This window comes from Nothoprocta perdicaria, unplaced genomic scaffold, assembly GCF_003342845.1.
Source record: "Nothoprocta perdicaria isolate Ctin4 unplaced genomic scaffold, notPer1 scaffold_15, whole genome shotgun sequence".
Lineage (NCBI taxonomy): Eukaryota > Metazoa > Chordata > Aves > Tinamiformes > Tinamidae > Nothoprocta > Nothoprocta perdicaria.
Genome location: NW_020454649.1, coordinates 5,893,776 through 5,919,283, shown reverse-complemented (window position 1 = coordinate 5,919,283; position 25,508 = coordinate 5,893,776). Strand labels below are relative to the sequence as shown.

The 25,508-nt window shown below is 37.6% G+C and overlaps 1 protein-coding gene across 1 annotated transcript in view; it reads right to left on the bottom strand.

Annotated features, from left to right (window-relative positions):
* Positions 1-118: 118 nt before the first annotated feature.
* AMPD3 (adenosine monophosphate deaminase 3) overlaps positions 119-25,508 on the bottom strand; it is a 25,599-nt gene continuing 209 nt past the window's right edge. Inside the window, exons 2-15 of the mRNA XM_026034681.1 lie at positions 22,771-22,996; positions 20,861-21,056; positions 20,343-20,508; positions 18,623-18,842; positions 16,181-16,310; positions 10,978-11,172; positions 10,577-10,708; positions 9,585-9,748; positions 7,671-7,797; positions 6,486-6,649; positions 4,873-4,993; positions 3,256-3,429; positions 2,067-2,177; positions 119-1,169 (exon numbers count right to left, since the gene is read on the bottom strand). Coding sequence (XP_025890466.1) covers positions 993-1,169; positions 2,067-2,177; positions 3,256-3,429; positions 4,873-4,993; positions 6,486-6,649; positions 7,671-7,797; positions 9,585-9,748; positions 10,577-10,708; positions 10,978-11,172; positions 16,181-16,310; positions 18,623-18,842; positions 20,343-20,508; positions 20,861-21,056; positions 22,771-22,991 — 2,298 coding nt within the window. The 5' untranslated portion in view covers positions 22,992-22,996 and the 3' untranslated portion in view covers positions 119-992. The remainder of the gene's footprint in view (positions 1,170-2,066; positions 2,178-3,255; positions 3,430-4,872; positions 4,994-6,485; positions 6,650-7,670; positions 7,798-9,584; positions 9,749-10,576; positions 10,709-10,977; positions 11,173-16,180; positions 16,311-18,622; positions 18,843-20,342; positions 20,509-20,860; positions 21,057-22,770; positions 22,997-25,508) is intronic.

Genomic DNA, 25,508 nt, shown 5'->3' with positions numbered 1-25,508 from the left:
AGTTTAGGTGGGCAACCTTCTGTATAAGTAAACAATTTGACTTCTTATTCAGCTCTTCAACGAAAATACAAACTAATATAAATGTGTAAAAATGCCAAAAGGAGGACTAGGATACCCACTTTTGGAGTTTCTACCACTGATTGATAAGAACACTTCCTCTGTTCAAGTAAAAATTTTTTCTTTACATGCAAGCACGAATTTCTAAATAATTTGAACTGGCATACCCACATATTCCCACTAGTAACCAAGCAATAAGAAAGTTTTCTCCGCTTTCAAGGCAACATTTTCATGATGCAGCCGTGCTCATTATTACCATGTACAGTAAAAGGATGATTTTGACACCATGATTTCTATTTATTAGATTAAAAAGCATTAATATGTTGTTGTTCATAGACATCCACTACTAGGTGACAACAGGAAACAATTCTTTAGTCATGAAAAGAGACTACCTTTTCTTTTTCTTGATTTCCAGTATAACTGCTAAAACATTAAGGTAAAAACTGCCAGACCACCTTTCAGAATGAAAGAGTAGTCTCAAAATTATATACCCTATATAATCTACTAATTAATAAACAGTAAACTTACAAGTGCCATGTGCCCTGATTGGCAAGACAAAAACAGGTGCACATATCCTGTCAGCAGCTGCAGTATCCTCAGCAGCAGCACAGAGGCAGTATGAATATGCTCTATAGTTTTCCAGGCTACAATACAGTACACAGTTAAAAGGTTATGAAACAAATGATACATGATTAAGAATTGGCATCCAATGTTTACAGCAATCTACAAAGCCTAAACTTTATAGAAATAGAAACTTCTGCAATAAAAAAAATGTGGTAAAAGATAACAGCAAATGTTTTACCTTCCATAGATATTCTATTTCTCTCCATATTGCTCAAACAGTTACGTCTTGGTAGTGCTCAATGACAGATGACTCAACATTGATTAGCACATGATCCTGGTTCGGGAAGGTTCTAGTTTCTTTGGATTTGAAACTACTTTGACAGAGCAGAAATCTCTTCTGTTTTCATAGCATCAGCCAGGAAACTAAGTTCATTGCACAGTGTCTCATACCTGAAGGCCATCCGGATCTGTGCAACATTTGTCTTTCGAATGTCATTTCCCTCAGGCCCCTCTTTACAGTAGTTCACACCTAAGAACTTCTGTTTTTCCTATGGAAAAGATTAAACATAGAGGAAGAAGTCAATCTAGTTACGTAGATTTATTGCATAAGTATGTTAGTTGAACAACTCTGATACAAGTGAAAAGAGGAGCTTCAGCTGGCCAGCTCATGAACTTTACTTCAGTGTCTTAGCACCTGTTAAGATTTTAAGGCTAACAATGTATATAATTATCCCTACTGCTACCCTCAATCTGGCTTGCTAAAATCCTTTCTTCTAGTATTTAGTGTTGACTATTAAATCTTTCAAGCGAGAAGTCAAAAAGAAGCATAGATTTTCTTTGCTTAGTTACAATAAAGCTGCACAGGAAGAAAAATTTGCAATTGTTACTAGAGAATATCAAAGGAAACAATAGAATAATCTTGTAAAGCCCTTCCTTAGCAGCTCCCTGAATATGACTCATTAAATAGGATGCTCTGAAGTACGTCTTAGAAATTGTCATGGATTTGGAGTTTTAAAGACAAATGGGAAATTAATTTAATCTGATTGCCTAAGTAAAACAGTACTCCTGCTAACTTAATCATATCTTGTTTAACAATAGGTAGTTTATTGTTATTCAGTGCAAAGTATAATGGCTAAAATTGCTGGCTGAGAGGTAGCAATCCAATGAACTAAATGTTTGGGAGTGGATGGGGCTAAGTATAAACAGGTGTTTGCTTTCTGTACAGATTTTGGAAATTCCAATTGTTAGCTTTAATATAATTTTAATATTTTTTAAGACTGCAAAGCAGATAGCTTCAGAATTCTTTTGGACAAGTCGATAGAGATGTGCACATGCAGACATACTACACAAGCACCTGCTATTCAGGTTCTCCTTCTTCTCAGTTCTCCTCACCCTAATATTAACACACACATACACATAAAAAGTTGCTTTTCAACTACACTTACCTTATCGGACAACCCACTCTGTAGTACACTGTTTCTTGCTATTTCGCACAAGTCACAGGTACTTAGTTTCCACACCTGAGCTGCAATAGCGTATTCTTCCATGAGAGCTTCCTGTATCATCAAAATATCATTAGTATCAAATGATAAATAAGATATAAACATGGATATATACTCATTAATACTTAAGGAATTTATACATGCTCCTTTGATAACTCTGTAAAATTACAAGTTTAAGACTTTCACATTAAAAATTACTAATGAACAGATATTTTAATTTCAAATTTCCCAAGGGTGATTATTAATTAATAGGCACTGGGTACCTAGTTTTCTAGAGCTAAGAAACTGCAGCCTACGGTCCTCAGAGATATTTATGCACGTAACTTCTACAGAGATTCCAGAGAATGTAAACCCCCTGGAGGCTCCATGCTCACATCTCTGAGCAGGGGCCCAGGTAGCTGGGTCATTTCTCACAGGTCAGCAGACCTGTGGCACAGGGAAGGGGCTGTGACTGTAGCAGCTGTAACAGCTGGGCTGCCCTGCACTCCGCGCACGTCGGCTGGCACAGTGTTACAACTGTGGAGAGGGCCCCCGCCACCCAGAACTCCCCATCTCTTCTTGCAGGGCCGCTTTGCAGGCAAGGAGAAGCAAGGCCAGGCGTGGCTGCCATCAGCACCACTCATCCTCTGGCCACAGAGCAAGGTAGCGCATGGTCTGCCTACAGCTTGGTGCAACATTGGGCCCCCTGAGCAGAGGGAGCAGGACCGCACGAGGGAGCATCAGTGCCAGCTCGCGGGGCAGGCAGCCTCTGCGTCATCCTCAGCCTCCACGGGTTGTGTTGGTAATGTACTTCCCCACATTCATTAGTAAGGAAACTGGACTTCCCTGGCACTCTAGAGGATTTATGAAGGCTCAAGCCTCCCTCCAGCCTCATCCTTCCTCCATTTTATACTTCAACAGCCAACACTGGAGAGGCAAGAGTACAAAAGAAACATAATTAGGAAATCAGACATTTCCCTCTGGAACCTAACTGTAAGCCATAGACTGAAAATGAGGGAGAGGAATGAATGACGTGACTAAAAAGACTTTAACTTTACATTCTAAGCAATAATATAAAATACCTTTCAGGCCACTTTGGGCTCATGTTGTGCTGTTGCCAAATTCAAAGTTGAGACTTTTTTGCAACTCTTACCTTTGTGTAATGAAACTGCATGGGATCATCTGTAGAGAGAGAGACGTGAAGTCCCTTATGTAGAAATTCTCGTAGTGGATTTTTTGAGTATTCCAGGAATAGGCTGTTGTTGCTAAGCGGAGACATGGCAATAGGTATTTGTGCAAGATAATAAAGATACTGGAGAACTGGACTCTATAAACAAAACACATTGTTTAATGTCACTATGGGATAATTTGAAAAGAAGGTTTTCCTTTAGAGAAAATGGAAACAGGATTACAGAGGGAGGACTAAAGACTCTGAATTTAAGTCGACACTGAACTTCATGGCTTTCCTTGTAAAATTTTTTTAAAAATTTAAGAACCTAGATTTTATATATTACTATTTTTATAAAAATAACTTATAGTTTTTCAAACATAGATGCAGTTTCCTCCTTAGAAATAATAACATAATAAACAACAGATGTTTAAAACAGCTAAGCAATCTTATTTCCAAAGCTGCAGTCTAATAGGGGCATCTTAGGAGCAGAAATTTGAATCCATTATAAGTCATGTGTTACTGTGTACATAATATAAATAATCTGCAGTTCAATTTTATACATCTTTATTCACTACTACTTTTGGATTGAGCAGCCAGTGAACATGACAAGGACCTTTATCATATCTATCTGCTATGCTAGGTTTACTCCATTCCTGGTCTCATAGAGGTGATAAACAGGAGGGAGTGAAAAGGAGAACGTTTTAGTTGGGTGCAGTCTTAGTGCAATGTCTGTGTCCTAAAATCCTAATTTTAGGAATAGTGGTTCTGAGAGAAACATAAGACATAATTTTAGGCCAAATTTTTCTTTGTCCTTAAATGCTTCTAAAAATTTGGAGTTTTCCTATGTTAATCAGGAACCTAATTACAGAACTCTTGCAACAGAACTCCTCTAAACTCAGTGCAAAACTGCCACCCACTGACCAATTATTTTAACTACAGAAGAGTTGCCTGGGGATGAGGAGATGTGTTATTTTGTTTTATTCAGTTAATACCGATATATCACGAATGATTATGTTTGTCCTGATCATAAGAGTCAAATTATATATACAAGATTGCTAGTTATACTAAACTTCTTCATTAAATGATTCCAGTAACACTGAATCAAAACCTTAATGAACTTTTAAATGATGGATAAGGATGCTAGTCAGGGAAAACTATTTCTGTCCTTATGCAGAAAGAACGGAACCTGAAATTCTCTTGAAACCTAATCTAGGAAACTGGAATAAGTCCAAGCATTTTTTCTTTTTTGTCATTTTAATTCTTCCTCTCCTTGCAGTCACCAAATACAGGTGCTTAACATACTTATACCGTCAGTCTTCCCTATAAAGGTTCTGCTTTGAAATATTCACTGAGGAACACAGACATTTATTTAAATCAAGTAAGGACTACAATGCTCAGCATTTCCTTGAGCTTATTGCTGTTCAAAGTGAGGAGTTATTTGTGCCATGCTAAGAAAATTAATTTGAGGCTGCCCGGATAAAGTATATTTAGTGATTGCCAGCTGAGCTAGTGACTACCAGCTATGTAGATAGTGCAGGTAGTTCTAAGGAGATTATCGTAAAACTAAGCTATTAGTTTAGAAGAATAACCAAGCCATACCTTCTTCAAGAGCAACCCGTGCGAAATGTTGTCAGCTGTCAGAAACGCTGATACCAAGTGTGTGATAGATCCAGCTTCTCCACAGTGAGGTCGAAACAGAAATGTACACATGCCTCTTTCCCTAAGCAAATTAAAAATAAGTTAAAATACAAGAAAATAGCCTCAACTACTTCATATGTAATTACCATTAATATGGGAAAATAAAGAACTAATTAAAATGAAGACAGTCTTTCTCATAGAGGTTGACGTGACATCTAATCTAACCTGCCACCCATGGGCTCCTATCAAGAAGGGCAGGTCCCTGACCACATATTTCTACGGTCCTCTTTCTTCCTTCAGCCCCTGATTACCTCTCATTTAGTAATTGCTTAAGTACAAAATGACTAGTTGGCACACTCGTTTCAGGGCAGCGCACTGGCAGACAGAAAGCAAAGTGAAACAAGGCAACCTGTGGCCATATAATTCCTAGATCAAGTATGAGGAAAGAAGAGGAAGTATGGAGCCTAGAGTGAGCTAACACTGCCCATGGGGGTTACAAGCTGCTCTCTCGCTAAATTAAATGTAGCATGAAACCACAGCCTGCCAAGCATGGAGATTATCTATGAGTCTTAGTTATTTTGTTACATTGGACACTACAATTTCTGGAATTATTATATTTGTATCATGAACATTAAAACAATGACAGATTATAACTTAAAGTGGACACTGCTTACACCATGTAGACATATTCTACAGTTTCTGGAGATGTTCAAAACTCGAATAAGACTCTTGTTAAAATTACAGTCTATGTAACCTCTATAATAGTATCTCAGAAAAAAAATGTATGAATAGTAATGAAACAAGCCCTCACAAGATAGAAGTTGACACTGTAATTAATACCAATGGATAACCTCACTGTGCCTCAAATTGAGTAAGCTGTGCAAATCACTCTATGAGTCAGCCACAGTCAGAAGCACAAGCTGGAGTTGAATTTCAGGCTCTACTGAGCCAATGGCAAAATGTATTTTTTACAGCCATGATATCACACCTAATACCTTAACTGCCTGCATTACTTGCCAAGACATTTATCTCATTAAAGTAGTAAAACTGAATGACCCAGCAAGCATATCGAAGTAAATTAGCTATATGGGCAGTTTATAATTATGTTCTCTTTTGCATATCTTTGATCAATAGGGGCAGCAGCCCTTAAACCAAAATCTCACAGTATAATTTCTCATTTCTCTAAAAATACCACGATATAATGAGTTAGCAAGAGAAGCTGTTCTGAGCATATTAAACTTCAGAATTCATTGTGAATCAAAGAAGTCGTCACAATGTCAATTTTGTGAAATTCCTTTTGTTTAATTTCTTATGATTTAAGGAATCACAAAACAGGTACATATAAATATCAAACTAAGATATTAATATGATATCTTCACAATTTCTAAATATTTCATTTGAATTCATTCTCCAGAAAATATTTTCAAAATATTCTATATACTCATCTTGGGCTCTTTACAGTAGTTCTTCAAAATAACCTTTGCTTCAGAAGATAGATGATCTAGAGACAGGTTTAGATTGAGAGCAAGATTATTACTCTCTGAAGACCTGTTAGAGAGAAAATAACAACTTACCTCCTAAGGTTGTTCAGCAGCATGATGTTGACATACATGTAATATAGATAATAGCTGTATGGGGGATTCTTCTCACTGGTCCAGAGGTCAGGGTTAAGGCTCTTGTCAGAGAACATATGGCCACTGTGTTTGGATTCATCATCAACACTGTCAAAGCCAGTCACCTGGTGGGAGAAGATATGCACAGGAAGTGGTGTTTTCAAGAAGCAAACTTTGTTATTACTGACGCTTGCTTGTATGAAGCATCAACTTCTCTTTCTCTAAGTTGTTTCTTTCCTTGAGCCAGCAGTGTCACAGCTCTGCACTCCCGCTATAACATACAGACAGCAGCATCATATTTTTTCTCTACAGCACTGCCTGAACAACACTGGTTCCAAAAGCTAGTTCCGGGAAGAACCAACAGAAGTGAAGTTACAGAACAAGGATGAAGGGGACACATTTTGCCTGTTATGCGGGAAGACAAGTGAAAAGTAAAAAATGAAGGTAAAGGAAAAAAAGAATAAGAAAAGAACTCAAACATAAGTTTCCTGTATTTTATCTTTTGAGTCAAATAGGCAGTCCTGATGCACAAAAGTCTTTATATTCTTATAGAAAATAGTGTCCTAAAATTCACTCAGATCCAGAGTATAATCCTTTAAACTCATTTGCTGTGTCATCCTGAAAGTAGCTGAAGGCCTGAGGCTCCCAGGAAACCTTGAAGTTTTGATCTGTGGCATGCCCAGAAATGTCTCCGTTTTATCACACCTCAGCGGTTACATCCCTGCCTCATCTGAGTCATATCAGGAGCTGCATATTGTTTCCCTTTGCTTGCCTCCTTTTTGGAGGCCAGCCCAACAGGCAGAGAACAGCTCAGAAAACATATCCTGGATTAGGACATTCCCTCTGCACAAGTGCATGTGCAAATTTGCTGATCGTTCTTTATAGAGAAAATTATTAGGTGGACAAATAGCTGCTGAGCTATTTTAGAGTAAATAAATGGTGACCATTTAACAATAGGACCTTACCCAAATTTTTATTTAATTGTCTACCAGGGTTGAAAAACAATATAAGTAATATATTACATAAGTAATATATAACAGGAGAAGGTTTTGTTAGTGTCTGGCAATTGCTGTTGACAAACAAGTTGTGTTAAGTTTTGGAGAGGATCTGTTTTGTGTAAGGCACTGGAGATCCAAACATACTTACATATTTGAGGAAAAGGTGCAGTTCTTTGTGCTCTTTGGGATTGATTGTTGCCTCAAACAAAGGTACAAAGATGTTCTCCAACATCTTCCCAAAACTAGGCAGTATATTTTTTGACCTAAATATATCACTGAAGAGGAAAAAAAAATATACATAGCTCTTTTTATTCTTTAATCAACTGATATGTTTCCCCCACCTTTACATTTCCTAACTTTTTGTATATATTTTAAGGCTTCAGTCCGACCAAGATTGAGAAATCCAAAGGTTTATGTCATGACAGGGCTTGTCTCTATTCCCTGTCTCCTGCACTTCCTGGCACTCTGGCTGATCCAGGCTGTGCTGAAGCTCCTGAGAGCTCCAACACTACAGATGCTGAACAGTGGTAGATACCTTCTCAAGAACAGTGACCCTTTACAGCAATCCCAGTACTAAGAAGGGAAAATAAGGAGTATCCCTTGTGAAATAGTTTTGTTTTCAAAAGTTGTAACTATTCTGAATGAATATAAAATATTATGTTGGATTTATTGAGCCTCTCAGAAAAGAGGCACAGTACTTCAGTGTGTCGTTAAGTACATAACTGAAGCTGTGCTCCCATTTTGTACAGAGGAATCATAGAATGCCGAAGGTTGGAAGGGACCTCAGAGGTCATCKAGTCCAACSCCCCTGCTCACGCAGGGTCACCTAGAGCACGKGGCACRGGGCTGCATSCAAGCGGGTTTTAAAGATCTCCAAAGAAGGAGACTSCACAACCTCTCTGGGCAGCCTGTTCCAGTGCTYTGTYACYCTCACAGTGAGGAAATGCTTCCTTAAGTTCCTGTGGAACTTCCGATGCTTCAGTTTGAAGCCATTTCCTCTAGTCCTATCACTGTCCACCACTGAAAAGAGGCCGCCCCCCTCCTCCTCACTGCCTCCCTTGAGGTATTTATACACCCTGATCAGGTGCCCCCTCAGCCTCCTCTTCTCCAGGCTGAGCAGACCCAGCTCTCTCAGCCTTTGCTCATAGGGCAGATATTCCAGGCCCCTGATCATCCTGGTAGCCCTGCACTGGACTCTCTCCAGCAGCTCCACATCCCTCTTGTACTGGGGAGCCCAGAACTGCACACAGTACTCCAGATGTGGCCTCACCAGGGCTGAGTAGAGGGGGATAATCACTTCCCTCGACCTGCTGGAGACGCTTTTCTTAATGCACCCCAGGATCCCGGTGGCCTTCTTGGCCACCAGGGCACACTGCTGCCTCATGGTCAATTTGTCGTCCACCATGACACCCAGGTCCCTCTCTGTGGGGCTGCTCTCCAGCAGAAACTTCTACATGAGAAACTAGAGGTGAAAAACTTTCTCCCTAATGAGAAGTATACTCTGGACTGATATATGTGACCATGACAGCATTTTTGTGCCCAGACTCCAACTACTTAATTTCAAAATATAAAACTTAGCTAAGCTATCAGGGCTGATAATTCTTATGGGAAAGATTATTAGAAAAACAGAGGATTTAATATAAGAGATATAGTCTCAGAGACTGCTTAAATATTACGGAGAATTGATACTGATTTAAGCTTGCAGATCAAAACGATTTGTATTGTATTTCCAAACTCATTGATTACTTAGTAACTGATGCTGGAGAAATTTGTTGATACAAATTTTGCAGAACATTTTCTTTTTTTAATTCAAATTTGACCTATTTTCATTACTAAGTTATATTGAACTTACCTTTCAAATCAGCTTAATTCCACTCTGTTCTAATTTCTGTTGCTTTTAGTATCTTTGGTCTAAAAAATATTTTACAGTGGTTTTGAATCAGACACCACCTCTCCTATTGTTAGAAAAATTGTAGTGATGGTCACAAAAAAGACTGCCAGACTGCTATTTACCAGTAGAACTATATGACACCTGATAAGTCATCTAAACAAATATACTTACTAGATTCTGGGAACCTGAATTATCCAGCGCATGTTAGGTGAATAAACTTTATGTTTAATGAACCATTTTGCCAAGTTCTGCCATTCATCTGGAGACCGCCCATAAATGGATAACCGGGGTTCTGTGTACTGGTATTTACTTTCTTCTAGTTCACAGGCTACTTCCTGTGTAAATATATAATAAATATATTTAATACAGACATTATAGATCATTTACAGCTAGTAGCATACTATATTTATCATTATGCTTTTCTCAGACCAGACATAACTGTATTATCACGCTTTAAAGATAAAGGGAACTATTAGTCTGTTAATCCATTATTTTTAGTTATTTCACTATGTTACCAGCTTACTGTTTCAGAAGTCATTTGAGGAAAATTAAATATAACACCAGGATTTTGAGGACCTGATTCTCATACAATTACTAATAATAATACTGCAAGACTCATGTTTAATATTGGTAAATCAGAATGATATTACTTTATACTGTAGTAAATGATTACATAAAATATGCAGAGCAATGGAGACTCTGACCCATAGTAAGTAGCGTTAAGGCCATTAATTTTAGACAAGCACTTTATAGATATAAAAAGAGATGACATCCAGCTCAGGACTACAACTAATTCTTTTGCTGAAAGAAGAGAATGTGAAGCCTGTGTGTGCATGTGCAGATAGAGATTACGCAGAGGAGCTTTCCTAGTTCCCCCCTTCTCTTGTGACTACATCTTACCTAAATAGTGAGCCCTAGCTGCTCTCCATTAGTTTGAAATTGCACACAACTCTGCTTTGAACTCAGACACCAGGTAGAACTCACATAACTGTCAAGAAAGCAGCAGTGGATGATAAGCAGAGATATTTTTCTGAGGAGCTGCTAGAGCAACCTTAATACTTGAGAATGCCATAACCACTGTATTAACTGTAGATATCATTCTGATATCATGAAACTTTTACAAAGATGAGCTCCACAGCTGGAAAAGTGCAAACACTGTTTACCTTGACCATACGAGCAAAGTATTCACCACCTATGTAGTTCTCAGTTTTCAAGTACAAGTCCCTCAGTTCACTGGCACCGACTGGATTGTATTTAGAATTGAATTTGTCAAATCGATGAAATGTTTGACGACCCTGTAAGAGAGAAAAAAGAAAAACCCAATCTTCACAATTGTACCCAAATCATGGTTAAAAGTACACAAATAGTTTATAAATTAAATTATCTAGTCATAATTTGTACAGCAAAGAAAGTGCCTGTGCTAAATTATTTCAAGCATGCAAAATATGCACGAGCTCAAATCCTGGTTTAATAAATTATCATGCAGAAAATTGTAGGAAACAGTCTCTTACACTTCACAGAATATGGCTTTTTCTCTTTTATTTTGGTAATGTAATAGACTTACTGCATGAACATCTAAAGAGTCTACAGTGAGGTCATAAGGGTCCATGTGAAGGCTTTCAAACACTTGCTTTAAAGTCATCTTCTTGCCTTTTTTCTCTGCAACAATCCTGTCCGGCTCCGTTTGGTAAGTGTGCTTAATAAATCTCAGCAAATGTTTCTGGTTCATGCAGGCAGCAGCATGGATATGAGTATCAACCTGAAATCAAAACAAAGTTATTCCTTCTCATCATCATCTGTAATACAATAAACCTAAAATACAGAAGTATTTATGTCAGAGAAAATGACTGAAGTGTTCTAAAATATGCCTTATATAACAAAAGAATTAGCATCTAAGCAAGTCAAAATGTTTCAGCACCATGAAATTTTGAGTGAATTACTTATTTTTACATTACAAATAAGCCCTCAGTTAATAGCTTCCTTATTGAAAAGCCTTCTGAAAAAAAGGCTTTTTGAAAAGCTAAGTTACACTTAGATATAAGGTAAGTATGGAATCTGAGTTCAGATTAAATTTGACAATTTCTTAGAAAAAGCTCCCTAGACTTTTATTTCATCCATGAATTAATGATGTCTTTCTAGTTATAGACTGTAGTCATGTGATTGAAATACAAGAATAGCTTAAGTCACTAAAACTATAACAACTCCTCCTCCTAGAGGAGTTTTCTCACTATTTTTCCAAGTTTAGTCATAATATACTACTCAATACTGATGCAGATTTTTCAGTCCCTTCAGATCTTAGGAGGCAACACATAGTCTGTTTGCAATACACATTGCAGAGTGATAAAACAACAGCGGTATGACGGCTTACAAAAGCCAGCTAAAAAGCACCACAGACACCACCTCTGTCCTGTATATTGGCAGAAGATGGTTCAGAGTCTTTATAAATAACTTTTTACCCAAAAGTCTTATGTAAAACTATAGCTAAAAGGGCTGCTGAAACATTCAGAATAAGAAAGGAGCTTCAAAGCAGAACTAAGAAATAATTTTGCCTCTAGACAACACGGCTGACAGAATGTACCTAGTTCTGCTGTCTACATTTAGTGATTTAAAAATAGATGTTGGGACAACATTCCCAAGAAAGAAATAGGAGTTGAAATACCACTCTGTCTCGTTACAGCAAAAATGCAACCTATTTGGGTTTTCAAGGTGCGGTTTGGGAGTTGTCAGCTTTATACAGGTATTTGCACATCCAAAAGAGACCATGAGGAAGAGCTTCCAATCTTGCAAGTATAGGCATTACAAGACCTGATGGTTGGATGTTTTGTGGTTTGTATGCGCAGATGTTAGTGTATTCTTCTAATGGTAAATATTATATGTGCTTACTCAGGTTAGAACCTTTCTGTTTTGGAAACAGCCATTCAGTAGGAAGTCTTCCTGCACCCCTGAAACACTGACAGCTCCTAGGTTTAGTTAATTGTTATTGGACAGGGAGAGGGCAGTAAGCAGCTGCAGCCTAAGTGCTAAGCATTGAGGAAGAATGAAGCATAAGCACAGAGAGCAGCTGTAGGGAGCCTGCGTAAGCCTAACTTATTTAGTTTTACAATGTGTTAGTTCCAGTGGTGGCTCAGCTACTGAAATTCATGAGTCTTGCAAATAAACCCTTTCTCATTGTTTAAAATCAACATGAATTCCCTCCTGTTTGGAGGACAAAGAAGAAATGGGAAGAGGCAACTTTGCTTCTTTTGTTTGCTTGCATGACAAGTGGGAGTTGTCTTTAAAACTGCCGCTTCTCTCCAAAAACAGTTCTGCCTCTAACAAATTCTAAATTCTTACTATTTATTATGAAAGGCACCCACATAGAGAACTTGGAACTAGTTTAGTTCACTTAAGAGTCATAAATGCGTTCCCCACCTTGTCACCTTCCTTCTGCCCTGCAAAAAGACAATGTAGTCCCATTCTTAAAATGTTATTATTTTGTTCTTCACACAGTACAGAAACAAGCTACAGATTTTGGGGACATGCCTAGCAAGCCTCTACCACCAGGTCTGTGTGCGTCTGTTTCCAAATATTATTTCTATTTGCATTTCCACATTTGCTATAATGCAACAGAAGTCCATTTTCTGCTTAAAAAAATCTTCTTTCTTACTTAATGCCAAAAGGGTTTGTATATAGAAGTTTAATTTCAAAGTCAGAAAAAGCTGTCAAAAATAGAAGCTTGTAGTTTGGTAATCTGTTAATTCTGCTGCCTAGTTTTATTAAACAAACAAAAAAAAAAAAGAAGAGTGGCAGCTCTACCAGTACTTAGGAGTATTTAAATATATTTAAAAGTACTGAAACCATTTCTTAGAGGGAAGAAGTGGCATTTCAACCATGTGTACTAAAAAAGGAAAAGTACTACTGGTTTAAAAAGTAACTTGTAACTTTATTTATTTTTTTTAAATTCAGCTGTAGCAATTGAAACCAGATGGCACATCACAGCAGCAACCATCTATTGTAATGCAGGACTCGACAGGGCTGGGCTCAATCACTAAACGTGGCTCACTGCATATAGAGAGGTACAGCAGAAATCCAACTAGCATTATGTGCTGGCATGACAATCAAAGCTTGCTAATTCTTCCCATTTCCTTTCCTTTTATAGTTTTAGATTTCCTGGTTTAATAATAATGTATAAGCTCATCTAGACTCTAGTTATTTATTAAATTACAAGGCAAGCTCCCACTAAATTATCAAAATGTGCTTCTAAGAAGTGAAGGACTTAATGAATGAATGGACTTAAAAGAATGGACTTAACCAGAACACTTCTTTGATGAGTTTTGCACTGATCAGGCTGGAGCTGTAAATTTGCCTCTTAGTAACCATCTGAATACTTATCTAGACAGACAAGAATCCGCATGTGGTAGGAGAGCAGAACTGGTTCCATATGGCTCATCACAGGGGTGGGCACTTCCTGTGCATGTAGGAGAATGCAAAGCTTAGGAGAAGACAGAGTTGGCCATCAGCTGGGCTCTTCAGTGTTTTCTAGCGCAGGCATGGTAGAACACAGTCTACCTAGATCCTCTCAGGTTGTCAGAGATTAAGGATGAAATAAAATAACAGAGCTCAAGTATGTCAGGGTTCTTTGTGCTGAGCTTCCAGCACAGTATTCAACAGCCCAACAGAACATTAAACATTCATAACTATCTAATCTTGGCACTTTCAGTCAGTTATGTGGGTTCTGTTAGACAAGTAGAAAGATAGAACCAGGTCTCCATTACTGGTACCTCAGGGATGGACTAGAAATTTTTCACTGAAAGGTGAATCTTATGCTTTGGTTTTCTTAAAAGCAGTACTCACCATTTAGGACTGATGGAAAGAAAGACATCCTGAACAGAAAAGGCTCTAGTAGTCTGTTTCACACTGTAACTTTAATTGTGGGTACTGTTACTAGTGAAGAAGCATGTCTAGAGAATTGAAGTCCAAATAATATTTGTGGAATATTATTATGGAAATAGGCTATTTCTATGCTTAAAGGAACTCTTGAATTCATTTTACTTCCCATAGCAACTGTTTCAGAGAAGCAAGAATTTTTAAGTGATAACCAGCAGTAGGAGTGGTCTCCATTAGAGAACAAAATTGCTCTTGACTCTTGAATTTAGGTACTGACAAAGGGGAAGTGATACTTATTTTGTGCTTTTAAAAATTTAACCATTTGTAGACTAGTTTATTTACTACTAGGTAATTGGAAAAAAAATATGATATTGGCTTTTACATTAAAAGCTGAACTTTGAAAGTACAGTCCTGTACAGTGTCAGTACTGCAATGGATATGTAGGTGCCTATCTGGTCCACAGCTCTCAAACACCATGCATTTTATTATAACATCTCTGTCAGACACGTGTTTCATCTGACCATAGCGTAGAGTTAATATCTTAGCCAAGGTTATGCAAGCAATCTGTCAAGAAGTTTGGAGTTTAATTGCAGCCACTTGAATCCTATCTTAGTGCATTAGCCATTAGCTCCTCCCATCCATACACTTAGCAGATGAAAGTGTGAAATTAATTAGAATTTATCTAACAACCTATCTGCTCCTGCCCTCGTGATGGACATTCAAACTGGTTTGTTCAGTAGGCTTTGTGACTGATAGTTTATTACTACAACAGCAGCAAGCATTAAGCAGCTTTGTAGTAGTCCTGACTCTTCCTGCATTAGCAGCCAGCACACTGGGCAGAAGAAGATTTTCTGGATGTACTGACAAGTCAAAGCATAACAAGAAGAATCCAAGCATTGACCTAAATCTGGTCTTCTGGGTTACAAACTGGGACTCTGTCTTTGTCTTTTAACTGTATATTGAAACAATGCAAAATGGACCCAAAATATAATCATGGTACCAATATCACAAATGTAATGCAAGCAAGAACTATTATTTTCTGAAGAAATCTCACTTGTCCAACTGAAGTATTTTCTCCAGTAAAGTTACTTCCTCTAAAGTTGAAGCAAGCGAAGCAAACTAAGCAGCATAACAATGTTCCTTCTATATTTGTAAGAGAAGGCAGCTTCGTGGGGTGTGAGCAGGCAGGAAATGAAAGCAGCTTCTCCATTCCCCTACCTGAACCTTCATTATATCCCAGTGAATGTCAGAGGCAGCTAGGAATCTAACTCAAATGTTAAGTCAGCCTGAATGTTAAGTGAACAAGTACCACAGATCTCTTTAGCAGGTGCTGATAGCAGTAGGAACCATCAGTCTGCTTTATGTAGGAGGTTATTTCCATTTTATTTCCATTTCACATGCATTTGTACATAGGTATTTTCACTGTAAAGTGAAAATTGTCTACAAAATACTTTTACTGTTCATAATACAGTCTATTAAGACTTACCTATGTGGAAGCAGGAAAGTGCATTTGAACCATCTTTAAGTTAATTATACTAAATTAGACATCTATATGGATGTTTTCATTCATAATTGAAGTAAGCCTAATTTGATTGTTTTATTCTTTTGAAGTGATCTACATAGCATTAAGCCCTTTTGCTTCTGAATAAGTAAATATATGAATTTAACATAATTCATTTAACCTGCTTATATTCAGATTAATTTTCCTGAGTGTTTCCATGTAGAAAAGCCTAAATATTCTTAAATTAATGGACCTACATGAGTGGTAGGCATGTACTGCTTTATCCATTCAATCTATACCACACATAAAGAAAGCAAAACTGAAAATTTCACTGAAATAATGTCATGCTTTTAATATGACTTAATGCTTTTCTCTTACCTTTCTCATGCTATACACTTACCTTTCTCACATTATAAAAGTCTCGATGGGGATTACTCTTCAGTTCTTTAAATTCAGACATTTCATTTAACATCTCATGTAAACTGAATTTAGATTCTAAAAAGTTAAGACGCCGATGGCAATATGTTTTCCTGGAGGGGGGTTAAAAAAAAAAAAAAAAAAAAAAAAAAAAGGAGAGAGAGAAAAATCATCAAAACTTTAATTATGATGTCAAACTATTTCCATTTCAACTTCCTACAAAAATCAGTATTTTCAAAATAACTATATATATATATATATATTTACTATAAAGACTTAGACCAATCCATTCTTCTTATCGTACTGATTATCAAATATGTAAGTGAAAATCCAGTCCAATTTCAGGACAAAGTTATTAGTAAAACTTCAAAGCTATACATATATATTACATGCTTTAATTTTTCTAATTCATCACTGCATCTGTAAATAAACTGCACTACTTTTACTAGTGATTTGGCCAGAGAACGCATACATGCTGCTACTCCAAATATACAGATAGATCTTGTTTACAGGTTATTTCATCATGGAAGTACAGGTTTTTTTGTTTGTTTTTGGGTTTGTTGTTGTCGTTTTTTTTAAATACGTTTATTTTCTTTTCAATGGAAAGAATAGAAGAATAGTAGAAGCCAAGATAAGAATATTTCATTTTCGATTCCTTAGATTTTTTTCCTGTTTGCCTATTCATAGTCATGGCTTCTCTTTCATCTTTTGTTGTGTTTCTCACTCTATTTTTAAACAATGACATGCTTTTTCTCTTCACCATCTGTCAATTGTTATCAGAGCTGCACTATTAGTGTAACAGCCTTCCTTTTTCTGCTTCTTTGCTGACATTTTGTCATGAATGGAATACAAATCCAATAATGGATTTGAAAATCTGATTCAAAGTCTCACTGTATCTGATACTAATCAGGACCTATTTGCCTGCTGCAGAATATCTTTCTTGAGTTATACTATTATGCAAGAGACAAGAGAACTGAGGAGTAATGATGCCATTTTTCCCCAGTTTAAGGACAGTAAGGATAGAACACTGGGTTGGTTCTTGATCTCTAAGCAGCCCATGCATAATAGACAAATGATAGGAAAGCGCTTTCCATCATCAAAATACAATACAGTATGAAGAGCTTATGTAACAGGATTACTGAAAAGACTTTGGTTAGTGTGTTTTCATCAGGGAGTATAAATCAACCAGGAATAGCTTAATCTGAAGAGCAAAAGGAACAGATGATTGCCTCTACTGAGAGAATGACTGAGTTATCTAGGATGTCCTACCAAGACTCATTTTTTTTGTTTTGTTTTGTTTTCTCCCTCCTCCTTCTGCTTTCTTTAAGGCCATTAGCAGATGCTGCAAAAGAGAAGTCTACAGTATGAGTTTTTTTTTCTTTTTTTAAATACTTTTTTGTCCTTTAATCTTCTCAGCATCCATCTCTCTTGAAATTTATCACACTGAAAGTGGAAATGCATTTACTCAAGGCATACTCCAAACAAGCTCACTTACGCTAGCTTTAATCTGGAGCTGGAATATTGGCAATAACGAATGGCAGAAGAACAGACTTTTGCTTAGGGAAGGTGACAGGTCTGTTCAACCCAGATGTTTTGCAGCTATCAATGCAAGAGGCAGGCAGAATATGCTGCGGGTGTTAGACTCCTAGATGCAAGGTGGGAAGGGAAGACAGACAACCCAATAGAAGAGTCCAGCTTCCTGCTTTGTTCCCTCCTATGATGGATTTTTTTTCTCCTTTCCTGGTATTGAGATCAATACACTAAAATTTCCAGTCTTCAGCGTGGAAGCAAAATTTGTGTTACTCATAACCTAAAATTTGAATTCTCAAGTTTTTCTTACTCACTTGGCAGAGACATTGACATACATGACAAAACAGTGACAGAACTACAATTGTTATATTTCTGGGTTTAGGGAGATTTTCCAGGAGTTTGATAGTTCTGGGAAGCTTGAGAGCCGGGGTGATGTTCCGTTCAGTTTTGTGGTGTACAAGGAGTTAATTCACATCTGGAATAACTGCCAGATATGGCAGACATGAAGGTATTCTAGGTAATTGTTCTAGCCTTCATATTCAACATAGGCCAAAACAAAAAAAACAAACAAAGAGGTAAGGTTCAAGTTTCGGTCCAAGACTGACATAGCCTAGGTCAGATCTGGCTTATAGGAAAATATTTGGCCAATTGTTTTTGCATTTCTGTTAACTGCTTCTCGTTTTTGCTGTGGCTGATACAAAGAAAAACGAGAAATAGAATAAAGCTGTTTATTTTTCTTCCTTGTAGGTCTTTTTGATGCATTAGAACTTGAAAAGAGAAAAATATACCTGACTGTAGAACGAATGAGGAATTAATTGTCACAAAAGTAAGAAGCCTTAAAGCAGACATAACAAGCTGCCTAATAGCGAGGGGGAAGAAAGAAATTAAAACGTACGTTGGACCGTCTGCAATTAGAGCAAGAACATGGCTCAGGTCAAGGGTATAGGTCTCCAGGTCAGGATATGGTAGACTCCGAGGCTCATTGAGTTCCATCATTTCCTTGTTATCATAAATAAAGGGAATGCCACCTTTTATCTTGATTACATAATCCAAATTGTCTGGAGCATCATCAAGATTGTAAGGATCTTCACTTCCTTCTGGAGGTGAATGAAAATCTGGAAATAAATTTGTATAATATTTAGGAAAAAAAATACAAAAAACCCTACACACACACCCACAGACATACATACAGAAAGGACTTCCTGCTTCTATATTTTAGAAACCTCAATATTAACATTTGCATTAAAGTCACAGTTAGTGACTACAGAAAAAAAAAAAAAAAAAAGTATTGTTACAATATAGCTCCATTTTGACAGACAGGTTATATTTAACCATAGTCCCTTTAAGACATTAGTGTCTACCTTAACTCAAATATCATATATTAGAATTCTCTGAACCAATTTATAAACATACAGTAATAAAGAACACAATTATGCCTGATGACACAAGTTGCAAAAGAAGTTTCCAGTATATTAAAATTAGAGTGGTTGAAAGCACAGTGGAGATTTTTAAACAGCTGTTCATTACATAGGCACCTTCATTATTTTCTTTTAACCTTCTGACTCATTGTAATAATTTTGGAAGTTTATATTTATGCACACAGTACAGCAACTGGTTCTCATATTGAAACATAAACCAGGATTAAAAAGAAGTCTGTGTGCTTTACTGCTTCACCTCGCCTAGAATACCTGAATATCTATAAGCTGATACATATTTATTTCTAATATTCACAAATATCCAGTCATAACTTGTGCCGACTAAGAAATCATGTAATAAGATTTGATATCTTAAGTTTAAAATCACAGGTGCAAGAAGTTATTTTCTTAATAATAGCTTGAAATTACTAGCCCATCACCTGTTCCAAAGTATCTTCCCTGTCTTGAATATTCAGCCTACTATCTTTACTTTTTTGTTTTTTGATAAAACAAAAAGCTGAAAATATGTTAATTACTTTTCTTCCAACAACTGAACTAGAGGGCAATTAGTTTAAAATGTGTCTTTCTGGACAGGTTTATGGCTGAGAACACATTGACAACAATATGGAATTGTCTACAGTGACAAGTCTGTAAAGACGAAAGGTCATTCTGCTCAGGAAAACGAGCAGTGAGGTTTAATGCACAAGCAAAGCTTTCAAGACACAATCCAACTAAGTGACAAATAAGGTTTATGGCACATGTAGTATAGCAATATATCCAACCTAATAACCCTTGCTGAAAGGTAAGAGTTTATTAGCCCAGGCAAAGTGCCCAGCAAACATGACTATACAGCTTCCAGACTTGACCTGGTAAGCATGAACCATGCTTGTGAAATTACTGACTTGGGGCCTGCTAATATGCAACTAAATGATGCTTCAATTTACAGTGTCAATGTGCCCATAATCCTTCTTGTTTTAGTATGTCAAAAGGAACAGGAATGATTTTTTGCTTTTAATGTCCAAAGTTTCACATCATACACAGGCTCTTTAGCATAAGTCTATTACTAATTTGTCATTTACTAATAGAATAAATTATAGAGGAAAAAAATCACACAGAAGAGAATATTATAAACACCCAACTTACCTTTACTACAGCAGTATAGAGATTTAGCTCTATATTAAATAAAATAAGGATATTTACCTGGACACACTTCATCTTCGACCTTCCATTTTTCATCTCGCATGCTGCACAAATACTGGGACGTGGTTCTTGGGAAGCGATGGTAGGCAAGACGTGAGTACTTTTCTCGAATGAGAAGAGCTTTCACAAGGCTCTTGGCAGCTTGTTCATAATCATCAACTGTAACCTGAAAGAAAAAAGGCTGGATAAGTACTGACAAAAAATGATGGGATTTTTGATCACAAACCAAATCTATGCCAGTAATAAGGAGAATGGATTTCCAGAAACAAAATATATGTGACTTGAACATAAGGTTTTTATGTACTGCAACAATGCCTATGGTCACAGAGAGCCAGTAACAGAAAGGGAGTCCAAGCAAAATGTGCAAAGCACACACACACAATGTTTCTCCTCGCACATATCATGCATATATTTAATCCTTACTTATACTTTACTGATTTATATACTTATGGAGAAAAGTATAAGTAACTTGAAATAATTTTGACTTCAATTCTGTTTTGCAAACCAATGTTTCTTACCCCTGCACAGTAGTCTCCACTAATTGAAACTCTCTGGAACTCTGGTACATCATATGGCACTTGGACTGGCAGAAAAGCACTTGGAAGAACTGGTGTTGCAGGAGATAGAACAGGGTTGACTGATGGCGCTTTCCATTCCTGGGTTGGAATTTGTAATGACAAAGACTGGGATCGAATCATCTTGAAACTTTTCTTCCTAAGAATACATCGTATAGAGCATTAAATAAGTCATGGTATAAAATATTAAATATATTAGAAAACAATTTATAAAAACACTTTCTAACAAATTTCACAAAATCAAAAAAATGCCTAAAACAAGAAAGTACTTGTCACAAAATAATTGTGCTTTTATTCCTTTACGTACATGTAAACCATGCAACTCATGGTTGCACTCAGCCTTTACGCGAGTGCACTATGTCATATGGCACTTAAAAATCACTCTAAAAAGGCCATAAAAATTGTTTTGTTTTACTTGCAAATAGTATAAAAAGTATAGAAAAAAATGTGATCACTATGCTTCATTTAAGAGATTATTCTTAAAGTATGGTAGCATCAGAATTTCACAAAATAGCAGATGGAAATAAGCAAATGTTATGTAAGGTAAGTTGTTATATTCTATCATACTATTACACAGTCTTTTAATTCTTCAAGAAACAGGCAGCATTTAAAAGTTCACCTGAGACTTTGGTAAATGGCTTTAAAAACTTTCTTAGCTGTGTTGCAGCAACTGTGGCAGATGTGTACCTTTAGACAAAACAGCTAAAGAAATGTGCTGTACTTTTAAATGAAATAATTCTATTATCTGAAGTGACATTTTGTAATACCTATACATTTAAACTGAATAAGAAAAAATAATTTTGAATTTCAGTCATATAATAAATTAGCATAAGGTGATAAACTATCTGCAATATCACTTTCCTATGTATTACGAACTTATTCTGTTTCCTGACTTCATAAACTGGACACCAAACCTTAAAATGTTAGTATGAGCCTTTAACAAAGGAATGTTGGAATACTGTCCAGAAGCTGTTTATTGCTTCTGTGATGCTCTGACAAATAAGAACATGCAGCAGGGGTGTGGATAATACCCTATTATCAAATTCCATCTTTTCTTAAGTACTTGTAGGAACCTTTGAAATCAGTAATGAAACTCCCAAAACACAGGATTGGATCAACTACAACCAAAGGCAAATGAAGCTGTGCAAGTGGCCTCTAGGTTCACTTGTTTCTGTAGGACAAAGATGAATGTTTTTTGTGTCCATAGGTATACAATATATTTATAATAATATCCCACTTCCCACAGCTACACTTGTGCAAGTCTGTATTGTGACCTAGGAAAATAAGATGAGTTTTACGGTTAAATAATAGTGGTTAGATTTTACCCCCCCTCCCAGAGTTGAGGAAAACTATGAATAACCTCATTATGCCAATACAACTTTTCAGTTTCTCCCATGGTGTGAAATGTCAGGCATTTGCTTTCATCTATTTTTATAGAAACTAAAAGAGGTATCATATTGCTGTCATTTTCCTGTGTGTTAGTATTTTCCTTTTTTTTTTTTTTTTTTTTTTTAAATTAAAAGTGAAACTAGTATATTGGGGGGGGGGGAGGAGGGAGAGTCTCTCCTTGTTTTTTTTTTTTCCTTGACTCTTTACATCAAAAAGTTGGAGGTCCATTCACTTCCTAAAGTACAAGTTCAACCTAGCTACACAGTTTGTTAAACTTGCATAAGCAATAGGCCCTAACCAGGCCACCTGCACAGTCTTAAAGGAGATCACAGAAGTGCCTTGTACCTGCTTTTGACTTTTCTCCCAAAGTAATAGACAAGGAGAGTGCTATTTGGCAGATATTTCAAAACTAACATACTTATTTTAAAATTATTTTCCATTAAGGCAGTAACTACCATACAAACCTTTTGGCTGTTTCTATAGACTGTTGTTCTGCCAGCTCCTTCTGCAGTTCCCTTTCTTTGGCCTCCTTCTGCCCGATAGGGCAGTCTTCAGGAACGGTGAATAGTGACAAGGCATCTTTGCTGTCTTCTTCTCGGAGGACTTTAGCAAATACCTTCTCTGCTAGAAGTCGCACTTGTTCATCAACCTCAGAGATGTTCAGCTTTGGAAACTGTCTTGGCATCTCGGCTAGCAGAGAAAACAGTTGACAAAATTAGAACTGCAAGTAAATGAAATAGAGACTTTTCTTGGTACTCCTGTTGAAAATAACAGCTTTGAGCAAGAGTAGAATAAATAGAATAGCTACACAAAATCTCAATTAGTGTGAAGTCTGTAAAAACATCAAGTGAACCTACTGCGCATCTCTAGGTAGAGTTATACTACTTTGTGAATCAGGAAGTTCTTAGTGTGCTTATTGACAAAGTTTCTTTGTTTTCCCCCATCCTAACAGAAATACAGGTTATAAGGTTCCAGCTCAGATGGAAGTATAAAACACCTAAAAGAAAGGTAAGAAATAAACTTTCTGTGGTAACAATGAATAAAAGCTAGATATAGCAGATGAGGTTTTCACTGCCAGATTATTCTCAGCTGGCCTGAAAAAGTACCAAGTGTTCAAACACGAGTAGAAGATGGTCTTCTACACGGCTTTGAAGAACATAACAAAAAGCAAGGATTTAATGTTTATTTATGTTTTATATTTTTAACTTCAATTTAAATAGCCATTAATCACAAAATATTTCCATTGTGTTATAGCAGAACCACTGAAAATAAAAGTCATTAGCATTTCTTTTATAGCTTCATTGCTTTAAATGCCATTTCACACACAATATAAAATCTGAAACTTGAAACATATGGTAGTGGTATGGAAGGGAAAATGATACAGTGCATGCAAATTGTTTCCTAGCATTATTTATTATGTAGTATAAAGTCTTCTTAAATGCCTTCAATATGACAGTATTTTTAACAAACAGGATCCAATTCTTATTAACATAAGTTAAAAGCAGAACATTGCACAACAAATGGATGCAAACATTGCCAGAGCATGGAGAAGTTTGGGTCCAAAACTGGCATTTCAGAATCCTTTATAGTTTCAAGAAATACACATATCTCACATATTTGGTGAGATGGTATTTGTTTGAATAACTTGATGTATGCTAAAAATCAGCATTGGTTATGACAGGCTTAACCACTCTTAAGGCATAACTTATCAGTGCCCCCCCTTACCCTATCTCTGTGAGCACACTGCAAGTTTCACATGTTGATACATGATCTTTCTGATATGTGATCTTGTTGTTGTCAGCCTAAAAGATTCCGATTAATGTGCACCTGTTTTCACAGTTGCTTTAAGAACACTTCAGCTTTTATTCTAAACACAACTATACTATTAAAAAGTGATGAGAGAAATACAGCAATTTAGCTATCGCATACATTATTTTGTTATTTTCTGAACAACCCAAAGACCAGTAGAAAAACTTCACTTACTTCAATGAACCCATTCAGTTTTTCTGCTTACAGAGTATTTGCTGTATATGCAGTTAATATTAATTCTGCATAAGATGAAGTATAACCACACAACAGACATACAAATATATACCTGCTTACTTAAAAGAGTCAGAGACAACATACCACAATGTCTGGGAAGCAAACTTAGACTAGTTTTTCAATTTCAAACCTCAGTGAAGTCATGGAACTCTTTCTACTGACCTCAATGAGCACAGTTGTCAACAACACTGACCGACACAGAGGTGCCAGCAGTGCCGAAGAGGTGTCTCTTTGGCTGGTGGCAAAACAGTTTTTCTAGCCAGTAATTCAACTACATTAAATGCGCTCATAGTCACAGTCAACTTAATACAGTAATTCAACTATATTAAGTGTGCACATCGTCAAGAGTGAAAGGAGGCCAAGCGCTTCCGCTGCTAAATTAGCAATTAAATTTTTTTTTGGTATTGGCTGACTGGGGACATCAGGCTGAGTTTAACACTGGCTGAGCAGTTTTACAGGTTGAATTTAGGTTTAATAAGCTTAAATAATTCTGAGACACCCCATGAAATACTCACACAAGCGGTACCACCCCAAACTGGGAAGGGATGAGGATCTCATCCCACTGTAGGGGTGCAGTCTGTTACCCAACAAGGGGGGTGCCTAGAGAGGCATGTTAGGGGCCTGCAAAACGAGGTCTTAACACTATGCAGCAATTTGGGCCTTCACCCAGTCTTTCCAGCCCTCAGAGGAAGGCCCCTTGGGCTGCTCCTTGGCAGAGGCAGAGGGAGCTGCCGCCCGGCAGCCTCGCTGGGGACGGCGCCGGGCTCCTTACTCCCGGTGCGGCTGCGGACCCAGCGGCCCTGCAGAGCGAACGATCACGCGCCGCTGAAAAGCGCCGCCGTTCCCACGGGTGCCGCCGGCGGCGCCGTCCCGGGCGCGCGGCAGAGCCCGCTGGCAGCGGCCAAGGTCGCGGCGCCCGGGCCGGCACTTACCGGGCGCCGCGGGGAGAGCCATGCTGCTGCGGCGGCGGCTGCGGAGCGGCCCGCGGGAGCTAAGGAGGGAGGAGCCGCTGCCGCATCCACCCGCCGGCAGCTGCGGTACCGCAGTGCCGCCCTGGCCGCAGCCCTTTATGGCCCCCGGCCGGGCGGGCAGCTGCCGGCGGGGCGGCAGCATCGCGGCCCGCGGCCGGGCACGAAGGCGGGGGCGGGGGTCGCGGCGC